The sequence below is a fragment of the Leopardus geoffroyi genome, chromosome E3, assembly GCF_018350155.1.
Source record: "Leopardus geoffroyi isolate Oge1 chromosome E3, O.geoffroyi_Oge1_pat1.0, whole genome shotgun sequence".
In the NCBI taxonomy this organism is placed as follows: Eukaryota; Metazoa; Chordata; class Mammalia; order Carnivora; family Felidae; genus Leopardus; species Leopardus geoffroyi.
In genome coordinates, this window is record NC_059340.1 from 15,401,618 (window position 1) to 15,428,282 (window position 26,665).

General features: G+C 41.0%; 1 protein-coding gene across 3 annotated transcripts in view; it reads right to left on the reverse strand.

The window, feature by feature from the left end:
- The window catches only part of TMEM248 (transmembrane protein 248), a 41,711-nt gene that overhangs the window by 3,418 nt on the left and 11,628 nt on the right, over positions 1–26,665 (reverse strand). For all 3 annotated transcript variants that reach the window (XM_045459808.1, XM_045459811.1, XM_045459809.1), the window contains exons 2-6: positions 8,494–8,670; positions 4,656–4,941; positions 2,909–3,059; positions 1,603–1,786; positions 88–231 (exon numbers count right to left, since the gene is read on the reverse strand). In XM_045459808.1, the coding sequence (XP_045315764.1) occupies positions 88–231; positions 1,603–1,786; positions 2,909–3,059; positions 4,656–4,941; positions 8,494–8,670 (942 nt within the window). The remainder of the gene's footprint in view (positions 1–87; positions 232–1,602; positions 1,787–2,908; positions 3,060–4,655; positions 4,942–8,493; positions 8,671–26,665) is intronic.

Consider the following 26,665-nt stretch of genomic DNA (forward strand, 5'->3'; position numbering starts at 1 on the left):
ACAATAAATGGAACGGGGACTAAGTGGGGACTTCCTGTCTGCAGAGATCTCCAGCAAAATCTCAGCCAGACCCCATCCACTGCTCACCTTCTCAGGACAAAAGTCAGGATTGCTCTGACGCAATTTGCTGGGTCTGCCTTTGATAACCGCATAGCAAAACATTGTTATCACCATCACGAAGAGGAAGTAACTGGTGTGCATGAGATGCAAATTTATTAATGAACGGTCATCCTAAATGAAGAGAATAAACCAGAAACATCTGCACTGAGTTACTGGAAGATTTTAATGCTGGGTTTCTGGAAACAGGGTTCATAACCTCCTGACTCGCCTAAACTTTAATTCTCAAACTGAAACGAGGTTTCTCTTTTTCTCTTCTAAACTATTAAAGCTGGATCTAAGTAAAGATGGTATTCCTGGAACCACCCACTCCTTCCTAAGGCAGCTCCCTGCCCTGGCTTCTGCACTCCTATACTGCCCAGGAACCCAAGAATGCCCTGTCCCCATTTCCCCCCACCCCTGAAGTTCCCAGAGACCAGAGGCCTTAATCCAGACCCTTCTCTTGAGTCCTCTGACTGCCCTCAGGTCACATGGCTGACAGCCCAAGACTGTGTTCCTAATTTTTTGTCACTCCCCCACCAGGAAGGCTTCTCCCCTTGGGCAGCTTCATTCCTCTGCCTTTCTCCCACTTTTCAAGTCCCTGATTCACTCCTCTATGACCTCCCACGTGCAGTCAGTCACCAGGCCTGCCAGCTGCCGCGTCCCAGCCATGCTTCCCTCCCTTTTCCTCCACATGTCTCCAGGCCTTGAAACATCAAGCCTTGGGCTCCATCACATAAACACATCATCAGGTGGGAGACCAGCCTTCCTAACACACTGCTTCACAAAGACCCTACAGTGTCCCTCAGCAAGGCATAAAGATCTTTCTGGAACCTGGCCTCTGCCCAGCATCCAGCCTGATCTCCTTGGTGACTCCTTGCAGGGCCCCAGCCCACCAACTTCTACAACTTGATAAAATGAGATGTAAGAGAAAAGGACCAGGCAAAAAGAAAAGAAACCCACCTGACATATAGTGACCAGAACAAAAGTAAGGGCGTTTACAATAATCCGTGCAGTCTGTTAAAAGCAGGTTCAAGTCTAAGCAGGAGGCTAAATGAGCCTCCCATCCACTGGTCCAGATCCACTGGTCTTCCTCCTTATTAAGTAAGATCCTCTCCAGCTCTCCATATCTGGCCAAAGACTCAGCTCCTCCTATTTACTTCTACCTTTCTAAATTCCAAACTTATTTGTTTTGCTCAAATTGACGCTAACCAAATACTCTGAGTGGCGTTGTGACTGAGCAGACGGTATAAGCACCTCTCGTCACCCCCATGGGTCGGGCACACGACAGCTGCTCAACGAGTAACCGCAGCTGAGCAGTGCAGAAAATGAGCAACAAATGCAGCGCTGGTTAGCTAAAAAGGGGGCCTATTTCCCCAAGTCTCTAGTCTCCCGACCCAGCTGGAAATCTAGAATGGCATGAGCTAAGCTAGCCCACCGAGGTAAAGAGGGCCTACGCTAATAGTTCTCAGACGCAGGGACACACACACGACTTTTCTCACTTACATCCGGAACAATAACTGTAAGCTTGGGATTTAAAGCATGATAGACTTTTCCAATGGCCCCCTTGTAACACCAGAAAGGATTGTAATCTTGAGCGTATTTTGTGTTGGCATCTCTGGCAGTCGTGAAGATCTTGTACCAGAGCGTGGCATTGCTGTATGTGTCAGGAACACAGTGCGGTGGCTGCCTGCAGGGGAAGAGTGGCAAAGACACGTGCTCAGTGGCCTGAGACGGTTCCTTGTGTCTCCCCCGCAGCCCCGGCACAATACTGAGCACAGCCGCACGCATGGAAAGGAGAGATAAGAGACATACATTTAAGGAAAATCACATGATGTTTTTCGTTCACAGATTTCTAAAAAATTATTAAACACATAACGGAATAAGAAATCGGCATGTCACATTCACGAGTCCGGTTGCTAAGACCTTAGCCTCCACAGGTCAGTCAACACGGCTCTCTCGCATACGACGCAGCCAAAGAGACACTTGCTCCTTTTAAGCCCAGTTTCTCAAATTATCTAAATTCTTAGTCACAACTGGAAGTTTTATACACAGACGACTCCATTATATTATATATAATTGGTTATACACAGCCAATAACAAATGTTTAACTTACCTGCTCTTGTCCTACAATCTCCAAACGTCTCAAATAGATAAATCACAGGATAACTATTCTTATTTAAAAAAGGGTTCATCACAGAATTCTTTTAAATAGGCTACGTCTAATGTATTTTATGTATCTATAGATCATTATATCCTTCACAGAGAAAGGAGAGGCAAAAAAACCCAAAAACCTTAAAAGACCAAGTGGTAACACTGACAGCCATGCAAAAAATTCGAAGCAGAAATTTCACCAACAGAAACTATCTCACAGAAAATAAGATTCATTTATGCTCTCGATTTAAAAAATAACTCCTTCTGAATAACGGAGATCAAAACTTCACGTTTCGGGAAGCTTCATTATGTCATTCTGGTCACAGGATCAGCTCTTATCTTTTCTGTGACATGCTTCCACCAACAGGAACAGCCTTGATCTTAGCCTTCCATCAACAGCCTAAGAACATGTAACAAAAACCAGATGCTTTTACCACCTGTGGAAGGATTCACTCGCTCTTTAATACTTCTATGCAGAAGTTCTACCTGTAAGATTCCAAAGTCAACTTAAATAATCCTTCAGCCACGTCTGGCTGTGACAGTCCTACAGAGTAATTGACTGGAAGCCACCCTGAGAGTCTGCTGCTAAAGTGCCCCAGTCATACTCTGGGACATGGAGCTCGTGACATGCAACCACTGGGCCCAGGAAGCCACTTACACGGTGACGGGGAACACGCCGGGGTTGGCTGTGAGGGTCATGCAGGCTGTGAACACCACCTGCTCACAGTGACCATGAAGGGCGCAGTCGTCCGAACTCCAGGCTGTAGGCAGGGTAAAGGTAATGTTTATCTCCTCGTGGGCTTCCCTGCCTAGGAAAGAGAAATCGGGGTGGGAGGGGTGTTTGGTAAACAAAGGTAAGAACTCATATATTTGTTATGTTCTGGGATTTCAATGAATCCTGGAATCAAACCCACCCAGGAATCACCTATCAGCCCACAGAAGAAACACACCTGCCTTTGTGGGATTTTAGGAACAAGAGTTCTGAGCCAGGCTCTGAGGCCTGCTCACCTTGGTAGAGCCACAGCTTGGCAAATGGAGAGGGGCCGCTGTTTGCCAGCGCCTGGAGATGTCAGGCAAGGGCCCACAGTGACTGAGTTGGAAAGCTGGGAGCTGGGTGAGCCATGATCACCACTATTTTCGCATGTGAACAGCACTCGTACCATTTTCAAATTGCTTTTGTATGTGTTCTTTCACGTAAAGTGTGCCATTAGCCCATGAACGTGACCACAGAAGTACTGATGTTCCCCTTTCACGTAGGAGCAGACTGAGGATCAGAAGGTCTAACGGACTTAAGGAAGGGCAGGGAACTGGTAAGGGCTAAAGAAGCTTAAACAAAAATGAAGGTCTTCTGATACCACCGCAGAAGGTCCACTTGATGCCCAGAAGTCACCCTCACCTCAGTCCCACGGGAGCAGCTCTCGCCTGTAAAACCAGCAGGCACTTTAAGCTACCTGAGGACTTTAAGAGGCTCTTGGTAACAAAGAACCAAAGATACTTCTTCTAAGGTCCAGGCCTCTGCAATGAAGCCTTTCCTAATTATCCCAGCTTCCACTACTTCCTCAACACTCTCCTGAATCACTTAATAGTCTGTCATGGTCAGAGGACACTATTGGTCAAAGGGCAGTGCTCACTGTTCTGTAGATGTTTATTTTTTTTATTTTTTGAGAGAGGGTGCACAAGTGGGAGAGTGGCAGGAGAGGAGAGAGAGAGAATGTTAAGTAGGCTCCACACCCAACGCGAAACCCAATTAGGGGCTTGATCTCACAACTGTGAGATCACTACCTAGAGCTAAAATCAAGAGTTGGATGCTCAACTGACTGAGCCACCCAGGCGCCCCTAGCTGTTAATTTTTAATATTACTTAACACGCACTTAATATAGAATTTGCTTTGTGCCACGAACTATCGTAAGTGCCTGATGAATATTAACTCATGTTATCCTTGTCTCTTCCATAATCCTAAAATTCCAATTGGACAAGACCAGACCTTAGCCTTTTTCTAGTTATTTTCAGCAGCTAGGGCTGAGCTAATGTAGGCATTCAAAAATTTGTAGACTATAACAATATTTATATTTGTAGACTAATAACAATATTTATAGTATGTATTGAAAATTCCATGATGAGAAACTTGAATAAAAATTTGTGCTTGTAAGTATTAAAACCAGAACGAGGCCTTAAAGTTGCTTCTCGGCTGCTTTTATTGAGCGCCTACTACATACCAAACACTTTAAGTGAAGATGTAGTAGAAATAGTTCCTTCTTGACTTCATTTAGTTCAAACGCAAGAAAAGGGGAGACATGCAAAAATAAAAATAGTCTGATGAGTAAAGACCACATACTACTAATACTCTGTCTTCGAAGAGTTGTTGCCTAAGAAAATCTGGAAGGAAAATGGCTACACTCACACACCTGAAAGTCCAATCTGATGCCCTAAAATGGTCGAGTACAGATGGGTGACATTGCGGGAGTACCCTCCAAAGGGCTTCAGCGGGTCCAGGGTTAGGGTGATCGCAACTGAGATGTTAACTGGGCCTGAATCCTCCAGGGCCTGAGGGGACTGGGTGGACGCTCTGGCCTGCCCGCTGGTCATTGTGCTCTCCGGAGCCGTGGTGTCATTTGTGAGGTGCTTTAACGTTTCATTCTCGGATACACACAAGTCCAAATCATTAAACCGCAGCAGAAACGTGTTCCAATCCTGCAGTAAAATGCAACAGAGGGAAGGAAGTGTGAGAAAGTCGGAAAGTGCTGCCACCACACCATCTGGCCACGACCTGACGACCCCCCAGTGTGGTGTCACAGGGCTGCAGGGGAATGACACTTCTGAGTCACTCATTTAAAACAGCAATGACAATACAGCCATCAGCCTCTTGTGTTGGTGTAACAGTGGGGTTTCCAAATCACTCTCATATTCACAATCTAAAATATGAATTCTTAACTGGCAAGAGATATTAAATATACCAGGAGATTAAACCAACTTATTCAAGAAACTGTGTAGAAAACAAACCAAAATAGCACATACTCATAGAAAATGATCTAGCTTCAGAACCAAACCTGAAAAGAAAGCTTAAATGAAAGTAATAAAAATTAAAATTAAAAATTAAAAGCATTCATCCAAATTTAATTAGCCAAAAAAATAATCCATTATTTTTAAGATTTTGTTTTTAAGTAATCTCTACACTCAATGTGGGGCTTGAACTCACAATCCCAAGCTCAAGAGTCACCCACTCTACCAACTAAGCCAGCAGGCGCCCCACAATTAGTTATTGTTTAAAAATTAGGCAGCCTTGGGGTGTCTTGCTGGCTTAGTCAGAAGGAAAGGCATGCAACTCTTGATCTTGGGGTTGTGAGTTCAAGCCCCACGTTGGGTGTAGAGATTACTTAAATAAATAAAACTTAAAAAATAAATAAGTAAATAAGGCTGCCTTAAAATAATTCCTCAAAAGGGAAATTCTATACATCTTGTTTTCTCTCTGTAGAATGCAAAAGTGTAGTCAATACCAATATTCATGTGGTACTTCCCCCCCCTTGTCATGGACTTTGGAACATGACCACCTTAAAACAGAACAATTTCAGAAAGGAAGGGAAAAGATATTTATCAGGCTTCTCTTACGGTCTGTACCGATGATTTAAATCATAAGCAATTTTAAAAACACATACAGCTGATTATGTCATGATTAAACTGAAACCAACCTAGTAAAGTACCCACCTGGTTCTATTTTAATTTTCACAGAAATGCAAAGATGAACACAGGCTGAAAAGTGACAACAAACTAACCTAGGCTGTCCAACAGAACTTCTCTGTCCCAGCAACATTAGTCTACAAAAAGTTGCCAAATGTGAAGACAAACCCAGTTACACTTCCAATTACTCTAACACTAGCCACTGATTAAAAATGCCACTTGAGGGGTGCCTGGGTGGCGCAGTCGGTTAAGCGTCCGACTTCAGCCAGGTCACGATCTCGCGGTCAGTGAGTTCAAGCCCCGCGTCGGGCTCTGGGCTGATGGCTCAGAGCCTGGAGCCTGTTTCCGATTCTGTGTCTCCCTCTCTCTCTGCCCCTCCCCCGTTCATGCTCTGTCTCTCTCTGTCCCAAAAATAAATAAAAACGTTGAAAAAAAAAAAATTAAAAAAAAAAAAATGCCACTTGAGGGGCGCCTGGATGGTTCAGTCGGTTGAGCGTCCGACTTCGGCTCAGGTCATGATCTCACAGTTTGTGAATTCGAGACCCACATCGAGCCTGGAGCCGGCTTTGGATTCTGTGTCTCCCTCTCTCTCTGCCTCTCCCTCACTCGTGCTCTCTCTCTCAGAAATAAATAAACATCAAAAAAAATTTTTTTAAATGCTATTTGATATCCCTGACTCTCCTTCAGGGAGGCGGATTTGAGGCTTTCTCTCTCGTCCCCTCATGAGGCTACCTCTCAAAAAACCTTTTCCTTGCTGCATTAAATAAAAAGCCATCTGAGCAATCCTTGAGCAGTCAAGTGAGCCTACCTTTACAGCATCAGCGGATCAGTGCATGCTTATTTAGTAAGACTGCAACTCGATGTATAAAATTACATTCTCCCCAAACCTACAAAATCAGGAGACCTGAGCTGAAATTGAACTGAAAATTAGAGCTGAAAATGAACATTCTAGTCCCATCCCTTCATACTCCAGACATGAGGGAACTGAGGCCCAGAGCAACTTTAAGGGCTCTCCAGTCCCACAGCTGAAGGCACAATCTGGATTAAGTTTTTTGACTCATCGCCCCAAACTTCTCCCATATTCCTCACATCCTCATTTGAAAAGAAAAGCACTAAGTTAATCATAACCAAAGTTCTGCAGTATCCTGGCACTGCTTTCCTGCAGAGTTCAAGTCCATTTTGAACAGCTGGTCAAAGCCAATGTCAGGCTCCATTTTGATTATTAAAGACTAATTATCCAGGCTACCTCTTAGTCACTTAGCTTGGCTGAGTGTTCAACATGGCCTTGGGCTCTGAAGAAAAGTAATGCCAGGATGCTGCGGAGCCCTGGTTCTGACTAGAATATTCATTTTCAGCCCTAATGTGAGTACAGCCTATTTGCACAACCTTTAAAGATTCAGAGTCAGAAAAGAGGGAAAATTGAGCCAGCCAGTAGGTCTCTTCTTGGTTAGAAACTCTTTGAAAGGGTTTCATGGTAGAAATAGCTAAAACTTGTTACCTAAACTGTGTGGAAGAGTTCACTTGTGAAGGTGGCCCTTCCTGTCAAGGTATTCTAGGATCTAGAATACCAGAGAGCAGAAAAGGCCATGATCCCCATTACATGGGGTAGAACCCTCCTCTTAGTCACGAGGCACACACAATGAGGCAACGCTGCAGTCTCAACCCCCACTCCCGCTCCTACTCCCACCTAGGAACACACCCAAGAAGAAAAAGGGTAAGAGAAGGAACTCCGGGAATCTACGATGACAGGTATTCATTTGTCCTGAAAGAAACTTTATCCACCAGTAAATTCACCGTATCATTAATTCAGCATTATTTCTAACATGTAAAATATATTTATTAATAGGTACATTATCATTCACTTCTGTTAAGAATTGTTAATTTTGTATTGTTTTCTTTGTATTTGCAAAAATACACCTTTTAAGATCTGTATTATGAGTGTTCAAACTATTAAGGATAGTTCAAACTATTAAGGATTAAAGATTGTAATAATGTATTTAAACTGACCACAACATAAAAATCTAGAAAGCAAGTTTGTAGATAACTGAAATTCGGCCTAATAAAAAAGACAAATATATTTGGAAATAAGACCCAGGTATTCTATTTCTTTAGCATCCCTTCTTTGGCAGTGAAAAAGCTATCGGTACAGCTAAAAGAAATTCCATGACATGTGGCTTCAAGATAACAAATATTTACAGTTTTCAAAAACAGCAATTAGCTAATTTAAGATAAATTTAAATTACTTATTATTAATTTAATAACAGCAAATATGTTAGTTCCTGGCCTTCCTGACACAAACATTTTTACAAATATATTTTCCAAAATACATGTTTCATCGCTGAAATAGTCTAACTGAAACTGGTAGCATTATTTAAATCAACAGTTGCCTAACTAGATACCTTCTAACAAAGTGAGTCATAGGGAAGACAAAAGATGGTGAATAAATGCTGCTCTTTCTCACTGGGTTAAAATGTCCCCACCAAAGAAAGGTGTGTGGAGAGCGCAAGGGTGTTCTCCCACTGGGTAAGGTCGGGCCAGCGTGACAGGAAAACTTAAAATATACAATACCTCTGCCATTTCCGGTGACTTAATCTCCTTGATTTTGAAGAAATAGCCCAAGGTCAGGAAAGCTATTGCCATGGCGCTGACACTGATCATAAAGACCACAAGGGGAGGCCGGCTGCTGATGTACAGCTTCAGGTTCTCCAGGGGGTTGATGTTGAACATTATTCTGATCAGCTCCACCTAAAAGGGATTAATCAGAAGACTCACAGACTGACTCACCCCAAGAAACCCTATGATCCCCATTGTTGTTTCCTTTAATGGTGTTGAGGGGTGAGGGGTGCCTAACTGGCTCAGTCAGTTAACCGTCCAACTCTTGATTTCAGCTCAGGTCATGATCTTGTGGTTCGTGGGTTCAAGCCCAGCTCAGCTAACAGCACAGAGCTTGCTTGGGATTCTCTCTCCCCACCATCCCCTGTCCCTTCCGGCTCGCACGTACATGTTCTCTCTCTCTCTCTCCGTCGCAAAATAAATAAACTTAAAAAAAAAAAAAAAAGAAACTATAAAAGAAATGGCATTGGGGGTAATGAGGTCACTCACTACTGAACTTGAGAAATGTCTGATCATAAATCCACTCCAAAGCCTAGAAGGCAAAAACACTAAATGTGAACTGTCATTATGTCAAAGTAGTAAGATATTGAAAGATACGCATTTCTCTTTCCATCGGAATCTAATTATTCTATAATGAACACTTACTCTTCCATAAACACTATTATAATAGCACTTGTTACTGCCACTTAAGATAATGCGGAACTAGGTCAGTAATATGATATAAATACATGCCAACACATACAAAAAGAAATTGAGGATGCTCTCATTTCCTACCATTCAAAGGCTGACTTCTATTTGTTCAATTCTGTCCTGTTCACTGCCATACTCATGCCCATCCCAGTGACAGGCAGAGAGGCACGTAATAAATATTTAATTATACCACTCCCCTGCTTAGAGCCCTCCAAAGGCTTCCCACTGGACCTAGGATGAGATCGGTGATAGCTCCATGGCCCACAAGGTTTCATGATGCAGAAGTGGCACCACTTCCCCTGCTCCCTCCCTCACCACGCTCTGGCCACACTGGCCTTGCTATTGTTTAGGATCACCTTGTCACTTTCTACAAGGAAGTCAGCAGGGACTCGGCCGGAGACTGCGCTGAATCTGTACATCAGTTTGGGGAACGCTGCCATCTTAACAGTATTGTCTTCCAGTCCGTGAACCTTGCCATTCATTTGGATTTTCTCTCATTTATTCCAAGAAGTTTTGTAGTTTTCAAAGTATACATTTACACTTTTTTTGCCAAATGTATTCCTAAGTATTTTATTCTTCCTGGAATTTTTGAACATGTCCTTTTTGAAGGTGTTCCCCCCCCCCCAATTTCCACGTTTGCTCTTTGTAAAATACAGGTTTCCACTCAATAGCCTTCCCTGACCACCCTCAGCCCCCCTTCCTCCCCGCACCTCTCAGTACCCTGCGTTAGTCCCTTCACACTGTTAAGTGCCAGTCAAGAGTATAATTAATTTTCCACTTGTGTGTTGTCTCTCATCCCTGGTTTCTGGGCTCCATGACAACAGGAATTTTGCCAGTCTTGATCACTGTGATGGCCCTGGTCCCTGGCCCCTCAATCTCACATGTCATAAGCAATTATATACATGAACAGACTACAACACTAAACAAAGCAACTAAAAAAAATCTGTGATAGCTTTTAAATTTAAGAGCAAAAAAGATGCATCCACACCCCCTAAGAACTAACAGCAACCACTTGCAATAAGGCAGGCTGTGTATTCGTTCGCCCTCACGAGAATCCTTTAAGATGGAAAATAATATCCTTTGTGCTCTCCCCAGAGGCAACAACCATGTATGTTCTGTGTACTTCTACTACATGTATATGTCTAATCAGATACAATTACTGATACTGCATACGAAGACTTGTGAAAAATGACATACTGACTATATCCTTCTGCTATTTTCACCCAACATTCGGTTTTGGAGGTTTATCTGTTCACCTATGCAGATCTAGTTACTGAATTTATCTACTGTGTAATATGCAGCTGTAGCTGGGTTTTGCTGGACTGAGGAGCCCAGCGAGATTCTTCTTGGGTTGCCTCAGCCAGGGCCCTGCGGCAGGCACAAGAGTGGCTCTGACACAAGTAGGTCACAGGGTAGGCTCATGTGCAACCTGACCTGGTCACACCAGACAGCTCTCCAAAGAAGCCATGCCGGTCTACACTTCCTCCAGCAGTGAAAGGGCTTGCTCAGTTTCCCAACACTTGTACCAACACTTGATATTCTCAAGTAAACTTACTGATTTGGACCGATGTGGAATGTTATCTCATCATTTATTTTATTTTTATTTTAGAGAGAGCAAGCACAAGAAGGGGAGAGGAACAGAGGGAGAAAGAATCCTAAGCAGACTCCACACTCAGCGCAGAACCAGATGCGGAGCTCAATCCCACGACCCTGGGATCATGACCTGAGCCGAAATCAAGAGTTGGACGCTCAACAGACTGAGCTACCTCATCATTACTTTAAATCGCATCTCCCTTGAACTGAGCATTTTTCACTTCATCGGCCAGTTAGGTTCTTCCTAGGTAAACTGCCATTTACTAGTTAAGATGTTTGTCTATTTCTTATTAATGTTCAGGAGCTCTTTTTACATTCTGGATACTAAGCCTTTTCCAATTTTTTATGTTGTATGTAACTACTCCAAGTTTGTGGATTTTTCTTTAATGTAGTCACAGTATTCTTGCCATATGAGAGGTTCTTGATTTTTTTAAAAATTTTTTTTTTTCAACGTTTATTTATTTTTGGGACAGAGAGAGACAGAGCATGAACGGGGGAGGGGCAGAGAGAGAGGGAGACACAGAATCGGAAACAGGCTCCAGGCTCTGAGCCATCCGCCCAGAGCCCGACGCGGGGCTCGAACTCACGGACCGCGAGATCGTGACCTGGCTGAAGTCGGACGCTTAACCGACTGCGCCACCCAGGCGCCCCTGATTTTTTTAAACAGCTTTACTGAGATATAATTCACATACCACGCAATTCAGCCATTTAATATATACAGTTCAATTCACAGGATCGGCAACGATCGCTATAATTGATTCTCAAACATTTTCATCATCTCATAAAAAAAACCCATACTCTTTAGCAGTAACCTCCTATTCCTTCCAGCCCTAAGAAAACCACTAATGAACTTCGTCTATGTATCTGCCCATTCTAAACATTTCAAATGAATGGAATCATAACACGTGGCCTTTGGTGACCTGACTTCTTTCACTTAGCATGATGTTTTCAAGGTTCATCCACATTGTAGCACATACCAGTACTTCATTCCTTTTCATTGCCCCAAATATTCCATTGTATGAAAATTTTTTTCATACATTTTGCTTATCTATTCATCAGTTGATAGACATTTGTTTCTACTTTTCATCTATTATGAATGCTGCTGCTAAGAACATACATGTGTCTTGTGTGGACATAAATTTCCACTTCTCTTAGCTGGATCTGTCCTATATATCCTAAGAGCGGCACTGCTGACTCATATGGTAACATGTTCAACCTTTGGTGGACCTGCCAGGATATTTTCCAAAGCAACTCCCACTCTGAATTCTCATCAGTAGCGTGTGTGTTACAATTTCTCCACAACCTCACCCACACTTATTACCTTTTTTTATTAGAGTCATCCTACTGGATGTGAGGTGGTATCTCGCTGTGGTTTGATTTACATTTCCTCAATAGTTGTAAGTCCTTGACTTTAATGTATTTAAATTTATCAACCTTTGCCTTCTATGATTATGTGTATGTATAAATTATTTGGGTATCTTTACATGTCAAAAAGATTTTTATCATTACTTTCCTCTACAGGGTTAGAGTTCCACTTTTGACTTCTAGTGTCTCTTAATCTACTTGGAATTGATTTGGGATTCCAGAATCTAGGTTTCTCGTTTAGTCCTTTTCTACACAGGTGGTCAACTGTCCAATTCCATTACCTGGTTTTATATTGAACGTAGATTTCCCATGGATTTGTAATGCCGTCTCTCATATACATCAAGCTCCCATATGTGTGTGGGTTTGTTTCTAGGCTTTTTCTTGCGTTCCATCACCATGTCTGTATCTCCCACCTGTATGAAATCTTGCTCTCTAATACAAGAAGTCTACCGTTTTATTTTTATTCAAAATTGTCTTAGCTACTCTTGGCCCTTTACTCTGCCATATGAATTTTAGGTTCCAACTGTTAAGTTCCCAGAAAAATCTTGTTAAGATGTAAACGGGAATTGCACCAAAAAGTCTATTAATTTAGGGAAGAAATGACATCTGTATAACACTGTGTTCCCTAATCTATGAACAGGGTCTCTCTCTCTCTCCATTTATTTGGGTCCACTTTTCTTTTTCAATAATTTTCAAAAACTTTCTCTTATGCATCTTGTTTGACTCAAAAACATACTAATTTATGCTGCTATTACTGACAGTATCTTCTAAAAATTACATTTCCTGTTTTTAATGTATACATAAGAAAGACTTTGGTATACTGATCATGATTCTAGACACATTGCTGAAATCTTTTAAATTCTAATTAGGCTATTTGTAGCTTCTCTTATTTTATGTAAACAGTCACACTACAAGCTAGTAAGTGTTTCTTTCCAGCCCCTATTTCATTTATTTTTCTTACGGTTTTGACTAGAATCTTCAGAGAAATGATGAATAAAAGTGGCAAGAGTAGAAATCCTGGCCTCATTTCCACCTTTAAAGGAAACACTTCACTATTAAATACAGTATATATGTCAAAGGTTTCTAAAAGAAACCCCTCACCAAGTTAAGGAAGTACTGTTTCAAGTATGCAAACAGATTATAAACAAGTGTTACATTTTAATGAATGCTTTTATCTGCAACTTAAATTTTTTCCTTTAATCTGTTGACGTGAACTATGTTGATTTTTTTCACGCGGACTCATATTTCCACTTGGATAAACTTAATATGATCAATCATGATTTTTTAAAACTACATTGCTGATTTATATTTGCTAAATTTTATTCAGACCTTTCAGTATCTATTTGTAAGTGAGATAAGAAAATGATCAGCCATGATCACACTCTCCCTGACTATATACACTCCTTGACTAGTAGGATGAAGTCATCCTAGTATCATAAAATGAATCTGTGCAGACACGTATTTTCTAGAACATATGTAAGAAATTAGCTTTTATTTTTCTTAGAAGCTTGACAGACCTTGACCAAAAAGACCACCTGAATTCACCAAGTTTTTGTTTGGTTTTGTATCTGGTTGAGCTGTCTTAAATGCTTCGTCACAATTTTAATGATGGCCAGTCTAGGTTTTTTATTTCTACTGAGTTGGTTTTGGTAAGATGTGTTACTCTAGGAAATTACTCCTTTGATACTGGTTTTTAATATTTCTGGCACAGTATTATTTTGTGATTTGTTCAATTTTTAACTTATAGTTATGTTTTTCTCACTACAAATGTTTTTATGTGTTTGCCGCCTTCTCTTTTTAACCAATCTTACCATAGCTGTATTGCATTGATGTTTTCATCAATATTTCATCAGTATTTGGTTTTGTAGACTATGTCTAAATAATTTGTTTTCCATTTCAGTAATTTCTACATGTTTTTTTTTTTTTTTTTTTTTTTTATAATTTCTCCCTCTGCTTTCTTTGGGTTTACTCAGTTTGATTTCTCCAACTTCTTCAGTTGGAATCTTAGCTCAGAATTTTTATTCTTCTTTTCTGAGATAAGCATTTCAGAATATAAATTTCTGCAACATACTCCTAAAATTATGTTCATGCCCTTCCCACTACCACCAATCCAATCCATTAGCTAATCTCGTTTTCTTTCTAAAATAGATCTCAGATTCACCCACTTTCCCCCATCTTCTTGTGAAGATGTACTAGCTCTCTACAGCCCTAAGACCTCTATATCCAAGTGTCTAGTGCATTATCTCTACACCTACACATTCCACAACATGTCCAAAACTGAACTCATCTGCTTTCCTGCCAGTGTAACTTTTCCCCCTGTAGCCCCATCTCAATACAGAACTCTGGAAAACATTCTAGACTATTTGTGCCTTCCTCGCCATATCCAAGCAATTACTAAGTGCTAAAGATTCTATTTCTTCAACGTTTATTTATTTTTTTGGGACAGAGAGAGACAGAGCATGAACGGGGGAGGGGCAGAGAGAGAGGGAGACACAGAATCGGAAACAGGCTCCAGGCTCTGAGCCATCAGCCCAGAGCCCGACGCGGGGCTCGAACTCACGGACCGCAAGATCGTGACCTGGCTGAAGTCGGACGCTCAACCGACTGCGCCACCCAGGCGCCCCAGATTCTATTTCTTTAATATCTCTTCCTTCCTCTTCTTTTCCATACTCCTTGGCACCGGCCCTTAGTTCAAGCCCTCATCATCGTTTTCTTATAACTATCACTGAGAATCACACCTGGATCTGCATCAAATAATCCATCCTTCACATGCTGTGAGAGTGATTTTTCCAAATGCAAATCTGGTCATGTTACTGCTTAAATCTCTCAGAGCTCCGATGACCAAAGGATAAAAGTCCAAGCTCTTTAGAATGGCAGTCCACCACAAGCTAGGTCTTGCCTACTTCTCAACGATCTAACTGCTTGCAATTCCCAGGACATATTAGACAATATTATAGCTTCAAGCCTTTGAGTCCACTGGTCCTCCTGACCTTCATGAACCACCTTCCACTAGTTCACCTGCCTCTTCCAAGACTCAGCTCATGGGTTACCTCCTCTATGGAACCTTTCCTGGCCCTTCCCCCCACCCAGCCCCTCAGGAAGAAGTGACTACTTTCATTTTATACTCTGCAAATTTCTCATATAGAAACTGAAACACCTCACTGCAACTGTGTGTATATACATCTATCTTCCGAACCAATCCGTAAGCCCCTCAACGGCAGATACAACGTCTTACTTGTCTCTCCATAATCAATATCCAGACACAAAATAGGCTATGTTTTAAAATGCACAAGTTCATTAAATGAATTCATCAAATAAATCCAGACTTAAGACATAAACTAAACTAATAATCTAGAAAGTGATTATAACAAGATTGCTGGACACAAGGCCAATATACAGAAGTCAACTGCATTCCTATATAACAGTAAGAACAAGCTGAATTTGAAATTATAAACACAATACTTATATTAGACCCCCCAAAATTAAACACTTAGGTATAAACCTAACAAATATGTACAATACGAAAAAACTATAAAACTCTCATGAACAAAACTAAAGAACCGAATGGAGATATTCCACATCTGTGGACAGAAAAACTCAGTATGTCGAGGTGTCAGTTCTTCCCAACTTGACTTATACATTCAACACAATCCCAATAAAAAATCCCAGCAAGTTATTTTGTGGATATCAACAAACTTTTCTAAAGTTTCTATGGAAAATAAAAGAACCAAAATAGACAATACTAAAGCAAAAAAAACAAAACTGGAAGACTAACTCTACTTGACTTTAAGTCTTATTATAAAGCTACTGTCAGTAATCAAGACCCTAGGGTACTGGTCAATGGAACAAAACAAAACAAAACAGCTCAGAAACAAACCCACCTACATGTAGGCAACTGATCTTGCAAAAGCAAAAGCAATACAATGAAGCAAAGCCACATCTCTTTAACAAATAGTGCTGGAACAACTGAACATCCACATACAAAAAAATGAACCTAGGGGAGCCTGGCTGGCTCAGTCAGAAGAGCATGCGGCTCTTGATCTCCAGGTTGTGAGTTCGAGTTCCACAGTGGGCGCAGAGATGACTTAAAAATAAAATCTTAAAAAAAAAAAAAAAAAAAGACTCTAGACACAAACCTTATACCCTTCACAAAAATGAACTCAAAATGGATCACAGACCTGAATGTAAAAGCAAAACTATAAAACTCCTAGAAGATAACATATAAGCAAATCCAGATGACCTGGAGTTTGGTGATGATTTTTTAAATATGACACGAGGGGCGCCTGGGTGGCGCAGTCGGTTAGGCGTCCGACTTCAGCCAGGTCACGATCTCGCGGTCCGTGAGTTCGAGCCCCGCGTCGGGCTCTGGGCTGATGGCTCAGAGCCTGGAGCCTGTTTCCGATTCTGTCTCCTTCTCTCTCTGCCCCTCCCCCGTTCATGCTCTGTCTCTCTCTGTCCCAAAAATAAATAAACGTTGAAAAAAAAAAATTTTTTTTTTTAAAATAATAATAAAAAAAAAAAATAAATATGACATGAAAGGCAACATCCATGAAAGGAAGAACTGATAAACTGGATTTCATTAATGCTCAACATCACTGATCATCAGAGAAATAAAAACTGCAATGAGATATCACCTCACACCTTTCAGAATGGCTAAAATCAAGTAACTTAATAAAAGTTATTAAAAATATTAAATAAATAAATATTTTTAAAAAGGGGGTGGTGCCTGGGTGGCTCAGTCAGTTAAGCATCCAACTCTTGATTTTGGCTCAGGTCATCTCATGGTTTGTGGGTTCGAGCCCCATGTCAGGCTCTGACAGCATGGTGCCTGCTTGGGATTCTCTCTCTCCCCTCTCTCTCTCTGCCTCTCCCGCACTCCTGCGTGCACGGTCTCTCTCAAAATAAATAAACTTAATGAAAATTATTTTGAGAATGGCTAAAACCAAAAACACAAGAAACAACAGGTATTGGCAAGGACGTGGATAAACAGGAACCACACTGCTCTTGCACTGTTGGTGGCAATGCAAAACGGTACGGAGGTTCCTCAAGAAGTTAAAAAATAGAACTACCCTATAATCCAGCAATTGCACTATGAGGTATTTAGCCAAATGATACAAAAATAATGATTCAAAAGGATACATGTACCCCAATATTTATAGCCGCATTACCTACAACAGCCAAACTATGGAAACAGCCGAAGTTTCCATAAACTGATGAATGGAAAAAGAAGTAGCATATACATACAAGGAATATTACTCAGGGGTGCTGAGGTGGCTCAGTTAGTTAAGCATCTGACTCTTGATTTTGGCTTAGGTCATGATCTCATGGTTCTTGGGATTGAGCTCTGTGTCAGACTCCTTACTGACAGGGCAGAGCATGCTTTGGATTCTCTCTCTTAATAAATAATAAGTAAACCTAAAAAAAAAAATTTTTTTTTTTTTTTTTTTTTTTGAGAGAGATACAGAGCACGAGTGGGGGAAGTAGAGAGACAGAGATGGAGACAACAGAATCCAAAGCAGTCTCCAGGCTCTGAACTGGTCAGCACAGAGCCTGGCGCGGGACTCGAACTCACAGACAGTGAGATCATGGCCTGAGCCGAAGTCGGACACTTAACTGACTGAGCCACCCAGGTGCCCCAATAAATAAACTTTTTTAAAAAAATGGGATATTACTCAGTCACAAAAAATAATGAAATTTTGCCATTAGTAAAAGCACAGATGAAGCTAAAGTATCATGCTAAGTGAAATCAGTCAGAGAAAGACAAATACCGTATGACTTCACTCCAATGTGGAATTTAAGAAACAAAACAAACAAGCAAAGGGGACAAAGAGCAAGAAACAGAACTCTTAAAAAAAAATTTTTTTTTAATGTTTATTTATTTGAGAGAGAGGAAGAGAGAGCACAAGTGGGGAAGGGGTAGAGAGAGAGGGAGACACAGAATCCAAAACAGGCTCCAGGCTCTGAGGTGTCACCACAGAGCTAGACGTGGGGCTCAAACCCACGAACTGTGAGATCATGACCTGAGCTGAAGCTGGACGCTTAACCGACTGAGCCACCAAGGCGCTCTAAGAAACAGACTTAATTATTAAGAACAAACTGATGGTTACCAGAGGGGAGGTGGGTGGGAGGACGGGTAAAATTAGGTGATGGATATAAAGGTGGGCACTTGTTATGATGGGCACCAGGTGTTGTATGGAAGTGTTGAATCACTAAATTGTACACCTGAAACTAACATTACACTACATGTTAACTAACTAGAATTTAAATAAAAACTTAAAAAAAAACACTAGGTTTCACTAAAATTAAGAATTTCTGCTCTATGAAAGACACTGTTACCAGAATGAGAACACAAGCACAGACTGGGAGAAAATACTGCAAAAGACATATCCGATACAGGACTGTTATCCAAAATATACAAAGAACTCTTAAAATAATAAGAAAACAGCACAATTTAAAAACTGGCCAAGGATCTTAACAGACAGACATACCTCAACAAGGAAGACATACAGATGGCAAATAAGCATACAAAAAGATGCCCCACATCACAGGTTATCAGGAAATCCAAATTAAAACAACAATGAAATACCACTACCCTTCCTAGAAGGGCCAAAACCCAGGACACTGACAATGCCAAACACTGGCAAGAATGCAGAGCAACAGAAACTCTCATTCACTGCTGGTAGGAATGCAAAACGGTACAGCCACTTTAGAAGTTTGGTGGTTTCCTACAAAACTAAAACACACTCTTCACCACAATATCCAGCAAGTGCACTGCTTGGTATTCGCCCAAAGTAGTTTAAAACTTAGGTCACATAAAACTCTACACATGGAGGTTCACAACAGCATTATTCATACTTGCCACAATTTGGAAGCAACCCAGAGAGATACCTTTCAGTAGGGCAATGGATAAACTGTGGAATATATTATTCAGTACTAAAAAAGAAATGAGCTCTCAAGCCATCAAAGCCAAGGGGGAAACTTAAATGCATATTACTACATGAAAGAAGTCAATCTGAAAAAGCCACATACCCTATGATTCCAAAGATACGACATTCTGGAAAAGGCAAAAGTATGGAGCCAGTAAAAGGATCAGAAGCTGCAGGAGGGAGGGAGGGATGAACAGATGGAGCACAGAGGATTTTTAGGTCAGTGAAAATACTCTGTGTGATTATGGACTCTGAATGACAGTGATGGAGGTTCACCAATTAAACAAATGTACCATTCTGGTGGGGGATGCTGAAGGGGGGAGGCTATGCATGTGTGTGGGACAGTGTTATACAGGAAACCTCTGTACCTTCCTCTCAATTTTGCTGTGACCCTAAAACTGCCTTTAAAAACTTGAGTCTTTTTTTTTAAAAATAAAAACAAAAAATGACATTAGTGAGGTTAAGAATCCTACGATTGAGAAACAAAAACATCAACAGTAAATCAGAGTTCCATAAGTTTATTTAAAGTTATAATAAGCTCTTATATATGTTTATACAGTTTACTAAGAGAAAGACAGAATCTGAATCACATATAAAAATAAATAGGAACTATTCACCACCTGGAACTACAATTATAAAACATCTAGAAAAGTACAAAAATCTAAAATAAGTTCACTTCCAGAGAAAACTAACAGTCATTAAAACCACATCACACCAGAATGTAAACATCTATATATCAACATAAATACCTACAAATCAGCAAATATCAATACAGCTAATTTAATCAGAGAAAGTTCCAGGGGAGGCCAACTGTATTCACTTAAAAGTGAAATACTTTATTTTTTAATAAAACAATTAAAAGTCAAATATTTCACAAACTTGAAATTCCTTTCCTACCGTTCACTAGCATTTTCAAATAATTAACAAAAGCTAAACAAATGTATTTCCTCTGGAAAGAATTAAAAGAACATTTCTATGATCTTTACCATAGTAAATGTCACTTTTGATTAAAGAATATGTTAAGTTCTGTATGGGGTTAAGAAAAGTAGATAGAGAGAAAGCACACTATCTGGCCCCTTTTCCTAAATTCATCCCAAGTCCAACTAGAGGCTTTCACAAGGATAAAGACAGAAACCACCAGGGCTGTGAAGCTGCCCCTTGGGAAAAGTCTAGGGATTTAAGGTACCCAGAACACAGCCAAAATGCAGTTACATGTGAGAGTATGTGACTGAAGTCCATTGACGGAGTACCTAGAGCTCTGAGACCAACTGAGTGACAACACTAAACATCGGGTGGCAATTTAAGTAGGCAAAAGGCAATACCAAGATTATACTGGAGTTACCTCAAGCAACCCACAAGTTAGGAGAAACACCAGAGTTACTTTAAAAGAAGAGGAGAAGGGGCGCCTGGGTGGCTCGGTCAGTTAAGCGTCCGACTTCGGCTCAGGTCACGATCTCACGGTCCATGAGTTCGAGCCCCGCGTCGGGCTCTGTGCAGACAGCTCAGAGCCTGGAGCCTGTTTCAGATTCTGTGTCTCCCTCTCTCTCTGCCCCTCCCCTGTTCATGCTCTGTCTCTCTCTGTCTCAAAAATAAATAAACGTTAAAAAAAAAAAATTCAAAAAATAAAAAAAATAAATAAAAGAAGAGAAGAGGAAAAGAGCTGTTAAACTTTCTAGAGACGAACTTGGCCATACATATCAACAGCATTACAACCCAGCATACTCTTATCTGTGCTGTTCAACTTCTAAAAACTTCACCTGAGAAAACAATATTGAAAACAAAGATTTAACTACTAAGGTTGTTATCTCAGGAGTGCTTAAAATAGTAAAAAACGAAAAACTAGATACCCAACAACAGCAGAGAAATGGTTACAGCATGATATATCCCCAGCAGAAACACTATGGTCATTAAACACACAGCAGCTAAAATAACATACACAGAATGAGGCTATTCAGGTTTTTAAGTATGAGAGTTGGTGCACACAAGTACCCATCCGGGAAAAAAAGACAAATAACATACCCTCAAATGTAAACAATGGTGGTTCCCTCTAGCTGGTCAGATTACATAGATCTTTTTCCTTTTTAAAAAAATTTCCATCATGAATATATATTCCTTTTGTAATACTTTCTAACAATAAAATTTATAAATGTAAATAATCTTCAATAGATCCTGCTGGTCTCGTGGCCAAAATAAAACTTCCTTAAATCTTAATTCTCTTCATTTTCTTCATTAATAAAGGTGAGAAATAGGAGAAAAAACCCCCAGAACTTTCTTAAACCAAACTAGAAAAAAAAAACCAGAAAGCAGGACAGTCCTCTAGCATGTCCTGGTGCTAAAGAAAGGCAAAGCTTAACTTGCAGTCATCTGTACTCAGAGGGATCTGTGAGAAACCGAGAATAGCAAACAATATCTAGGTGAGGCTCCTGCAGACAACCCAGTACTGTGTGCTCCCGGGGCAGGTGGGCACAGAAGTTCTCCAGACGGGCATGGGCCCCTCCATTAGGGCAGAGGTTGAGAGGCCAGTGGAGGCCACAGAGGAGAGGAAGTGACCATGAGCCAAAAAGGTGCCCAGGATGGTGAGGTATCCTGCAAGTGTCTCAAGAAGGAAGAGGTACTGAGAAGTAAGTATTACGATTTAAGAAAAGAAAGGATCTCTGAGCCTCTCTGCACTTTAAAAAATACTCCAGTGAAACTAAGCTTGCGTAATGCTCCACCTGGCAAGATCACCGGTGACCTCTAAAACCACACTCTGGCAGGGGGAAAGCAAATGGTGAGGAGAGAAGAACAAGGATGAGGAGACAGACAACAGGTGAACACCAGGGCTTCAAATGAAAGGGACAAGAGACAGTGGGTCAGAAGTGAGGAAACTGACACATTTGTAACCAGAGAAAAGAGCTACTAAAAGAAGAAGGTTGCCCAAGGGGCCAGTGACAGCTGAAATATGCAATTTTGTAATTGATTATAGTATTTTATTAGAAAGGAAATTAACACTGATTATGCCAGATAAGGAGCCTTTCACAGGGTCTCCCTTTCTCCAAGTACACCACATAGCTACTTGCCCAAGTTTAAAACTACAATCTAAAACTCGAATTTAAGATCTGCTAAACCACTACCTGTGACCCAGACCAAAAAGTTCACTTTACGTGAACAACAAAACCACCGTTCATTTTAAACTAGATTTTCGACCTCAGGCCGAATGGGAAATTCCTTAAAACTCTTGGATAAAGTCATGTCCTTCTCAAAGTCTGAAAGTGACTAGGAGGTGGGGGCTGGGGGCAATGCCAGGGGAGGCTTGGAGAGCCTGCTGTGTGTGCCCACCCCAGGAAATACACCGCTCTTGTGCTAAAAGAATAGCAGGAACTCACCTCGATGTGGGAGAGGGGCCCACTTGGTTTATTGTGGGTTTTTCGTTTTGTTTTTAATGTTTATTTATTTTTGAGAAAGAGAGAGCATGCACAGGAGGGACAGAGAGAAAGGGAGACAAGGGATCTGAAGCAGGCTCCATGAGCTGTCAGCACAGAGCCCGATGCCGGGCTCAAACTCCCAAACCGTTAAACCATGATCTGAGCCGAAGTCGAATGCTTAACTCACTGAGCCATCCAGGTGCCCCAGGGCCCACTTTGAATGTAAAAATTAAAAAAATATCCTGAACCTAATAAAAAGCACTAATGGATGTGAAACTAGATTATCCAACACTTAGCAGAGATGAGGCCACCTGCTGATATCAAAGAAACCTGTGCAATCTCAAGCAGGCAGCTACCTTCCTTCCTCCCCCACCATGAAGCAGAACAGACCCTCAGAGAGGCAAATCAGTAGTGATGAAGACAGGAAAACTTCCAGGTCTCCAGTGAGGTCTCAGTTAGTAAAGCCAAGCCAGAATTGCAGTCCTTAACTCCCCTCCCTGCAATATTTGACACAGACACAATGTCTTCCACCTCCAGGACATCAATCACCGGGCTTTCCTTTTGCTTAACTGGTCACCCCTTCCTTCTCCCTCTTCTTCAAGAGCTGCTTCTCCCCCTGAGCTCACGGCTGGGCCTCTGCTCAAGGCACACACACTTATTCCCTGCAATTTTCTGTATCTATCCCCGTGCCCAGACCCAAACATCCACATACAGGAGCTCTCTACTTAGCTGGCCCACAGGCACCTTGAGCCAAGGTCAAAACTTCTCCAAAGTCACCAAAGCCGCTCCTCCTCATAATGAAAGACACAGCCATCTACCCAGCGACCACTGCCAGCCATTCTTGAGTCTCTCTCTCTCTCCTATAAACAGCTATCAGTTACCAGTCAAGCAGTTCCCACCTTGTAAATGTCTCTAACAAGAGGCTGTCCTCCTCCACACACACCCTCCCCGCCCCCCCCCCCCCCTACTGCCTTCTTCAGCCAAACTGAAAGCCAGATGTATCCTGTTCGTGTTGCCTCTTGTTTCCATGATGTTTCTGCAGTTGCTTAACAAGAACATCTAAGGTAACTGCTCACTTTTTAGGAAAGAGGCACCCTGTTTAGGAGTTTTGCGTGTATTGTATATGATCCTCACAACATCTGTATTTCGCAGAGGGGTAAATTAAGGCATAAGAAGTCAGCTAACTTGCCCAAGGTCATACAATAGTAAATGAACCTGAATTCAAATCCAGTCAGCCTCCAGAACTGGTGCGTCAACCAGGAAGCAGACTACTGCCTCCCAATAAACGTTACGGCTTCGGATTAAGAGTCAACCCGAGTCAACCCCACCAAATGAGATGAAAACCGAAGAGTATCCATACAATTTTACAATTAAGACATCAGTAGTTTTGTAAGTGAAACTTAAGATGATGTGATAAAGGCAGAAACCAGATGCCAAAGGGCTAAGGAGAGAGTATCATTTTTAACAGCTACTACTTAAAACATGCCCTGTGCCAGGCACCATGCCAAGTACATACACCATACTTTTTAATCCTCACAACGCTGCCAGGTAAATATTACTATCCTCATTTTACAGATGAGGAAACTGAATCAAAAGAGGTTAAGTAATCTGTGCTAGGTAATAAGTGGCAAGAGAGAGATTCTGACTTAATTCTTCTCACTCTAAAAGCTGTGTCATCAATCACAATACCAGGATTGATAAGTAGGTTTCAAGTCTAATGCCAAGCTGAAAAGAAACAAAATTTTCTTAGGCCATGGCTATATAAGGTGTATCTTAGTCATAAAAGCACAAGACTGATTTTTTTTGAAGTTTAAAATGGTTAACTTATTTTCCACCTCTTTAAGCAAGGCAATTCATATCTCACAACTCTCATCAATCAGAGTATAAAGCAAAGATGAGTAGAATCTTCTCTCAATGGTTTCCTGTTTCTCAAGCTAATACATTTCATAGTGCAGAAAAGACTTTCACAATAACTCACAACAAGTTTAAATGATCAAGATAAATTACAACAGGAAGAATAAAGTTTTAATGCATTTTAGGCAACACCAGTACTCGAATAAAGACAAAAAAGAACAACATGGGCTGACATAATTACATGTTTGTAACCAGACTTAGTTCCAAAATTCAGACTCTGGCTGTATTTCTACTCACTTATAATTAACAAACGCATGGCTCCATTTTCAAAGGCATAATATAAAATCATGGTAACTTCCAACATGCCTCCCTCTCCTTTTAAAAAAAATTAATTCACCATGGTTCCAAAATGGAAAATAACTTATCTTTGTTCCTTAGTTGTTGTTTTTTTTAATTGTTGAGCATCTTAGAAACCAAATTTAAAAGTATCCCCACATTAAAGTTTAATGACTTGGAGTTTAATTAACAGGTATTTAAAAAAACAGATCATGAGTGATGACAGGATTAAATCAACACTAAAAGTTCAATATGAAATTATAACATCCAAACTCAGTGTAAAGACTGGCAGATGTTGTGAAAATAGCACTTTTAACCAAACAGCATAAAGGTCCAACCAAATGACCATACTTCGTAGACAGTCATCACCAAAGGTTGATGTACAGTCCCAGGACTACATTCAGGTATGGAATTATACACAGAGAGAACTACAGACCTCTTGTCAAATTTATTCAATCTGTACCAGGGAAGGATAATTTAAAGATTTCCATATTTATCAAAATGAATCCAAAATGGAAAATCAATTTGCTAAAAACTCTATCTTTCCTCCATTCCTTTAAGTCACTATGATACTGGGCTCTTTTTTTTTTTTTTTTTTTTTTTTTGAGTTTTTATTTAAATTCCAGTTAGTTAACATACAGTGTAATATTAGTTTCAAGAGTACACTACACTGTGATTCGACACTTCCATATAACACCCAGTGCTCATCACAAGTGCACTCCTTAATCCCCATCACCTATCTCACCCATCCCCTACCCACCTCTCTTCTAGTAACCATCGGTTTGTTCTCTATTAATTAAGAGTCCATTTCAGGGGTGTCTGGGTGGTCAGTTACATGTCTGACTTCCGCTCAGGTCATGATCTCAGTTTGTGAATTCCAGCCAGGCATCAGGGCTCTGTGCTGACAGCTCAGAGCCTGGAGCTTGTTTGGATTCTTGTGTCTCCCCCTCTCAGCCCCTCCCCCGTTTGTGCTCTGTCTCTCTCTCAAAAATAAACAAACATTAAAAGAAAAAATTAAAAAAAGAAAAGAGTCCATTTCTTGGTTTGCTCTTTTTTCTTATGATCATTTGTTTTGTTTCCTAAATTCCACATAACCTTTTTCATTTTAATTAAAATGTCATAGTAAAATACTTTTATAAAGGCTGTCTTACATGGCAATGGGATTCTGCAGCATGTTACTGACAAAAAACATCCCGCAGATTGGCCATCCATGTACTATGTCATGCTATGTCCCCTGTAAAGGCCACTCTTTTTCAGACGCATGTCTATAACAAGGAGACAGAGCAGTGGCTAGAAAGGGAAGAAGAGTCTAAAAGAAATATCAAAAAGTTAAGATGGTGCAATCCTGAGAGTGTTTAACGGAAGACTAAGGTTGAAGCCAGTGAGGTCCTGAGACTAGTCATAATGTTGCAGAGCAATTACATGGCATCCTATTTGAATGGCTTCAAAGGTCTTCCACAATACTGTGTAAGAGAAACCAGGCACATCTCGGTGAACTAGATGTCAGTAAAAACACCCAGGGGATGTCTGGGTGGCTCAGCTGGTTGAGCGTCCAACTTCAGCTCAGGTCATGATCTTGTGGTTCATGAATTCAAGCCCTGCCGTCAGGCTCTGTGCTGACAGCTCGGAGCCTGGAGCCTGCTTTGGATTCTGTCTCCCTCTCAAAAATAAACAAACACCGAGGCACCTGGGTGGCTCAGTCCCTTGAGCGTCTGACTTTGGCTCAGGTCATGATCTTTCGGTTCACAAGTTTGAGCCCTCTGTTGGGCTCTGTGCTGACAGCTCGGAGCCTGGAGCCTGCTTCGAATTCTGTGTCTCCCTCTCTCTCTGCCCCTCCTGCTCGCGCTCTGCCTCTCTCTCTCAAAAGTAAATAAACATTAAAAATAGTAATAAATAGATATGTAAACATTTAAAAATTAAGAAAACAAAACACTCAGGAATTGGCTTAAAAGCCTGCCG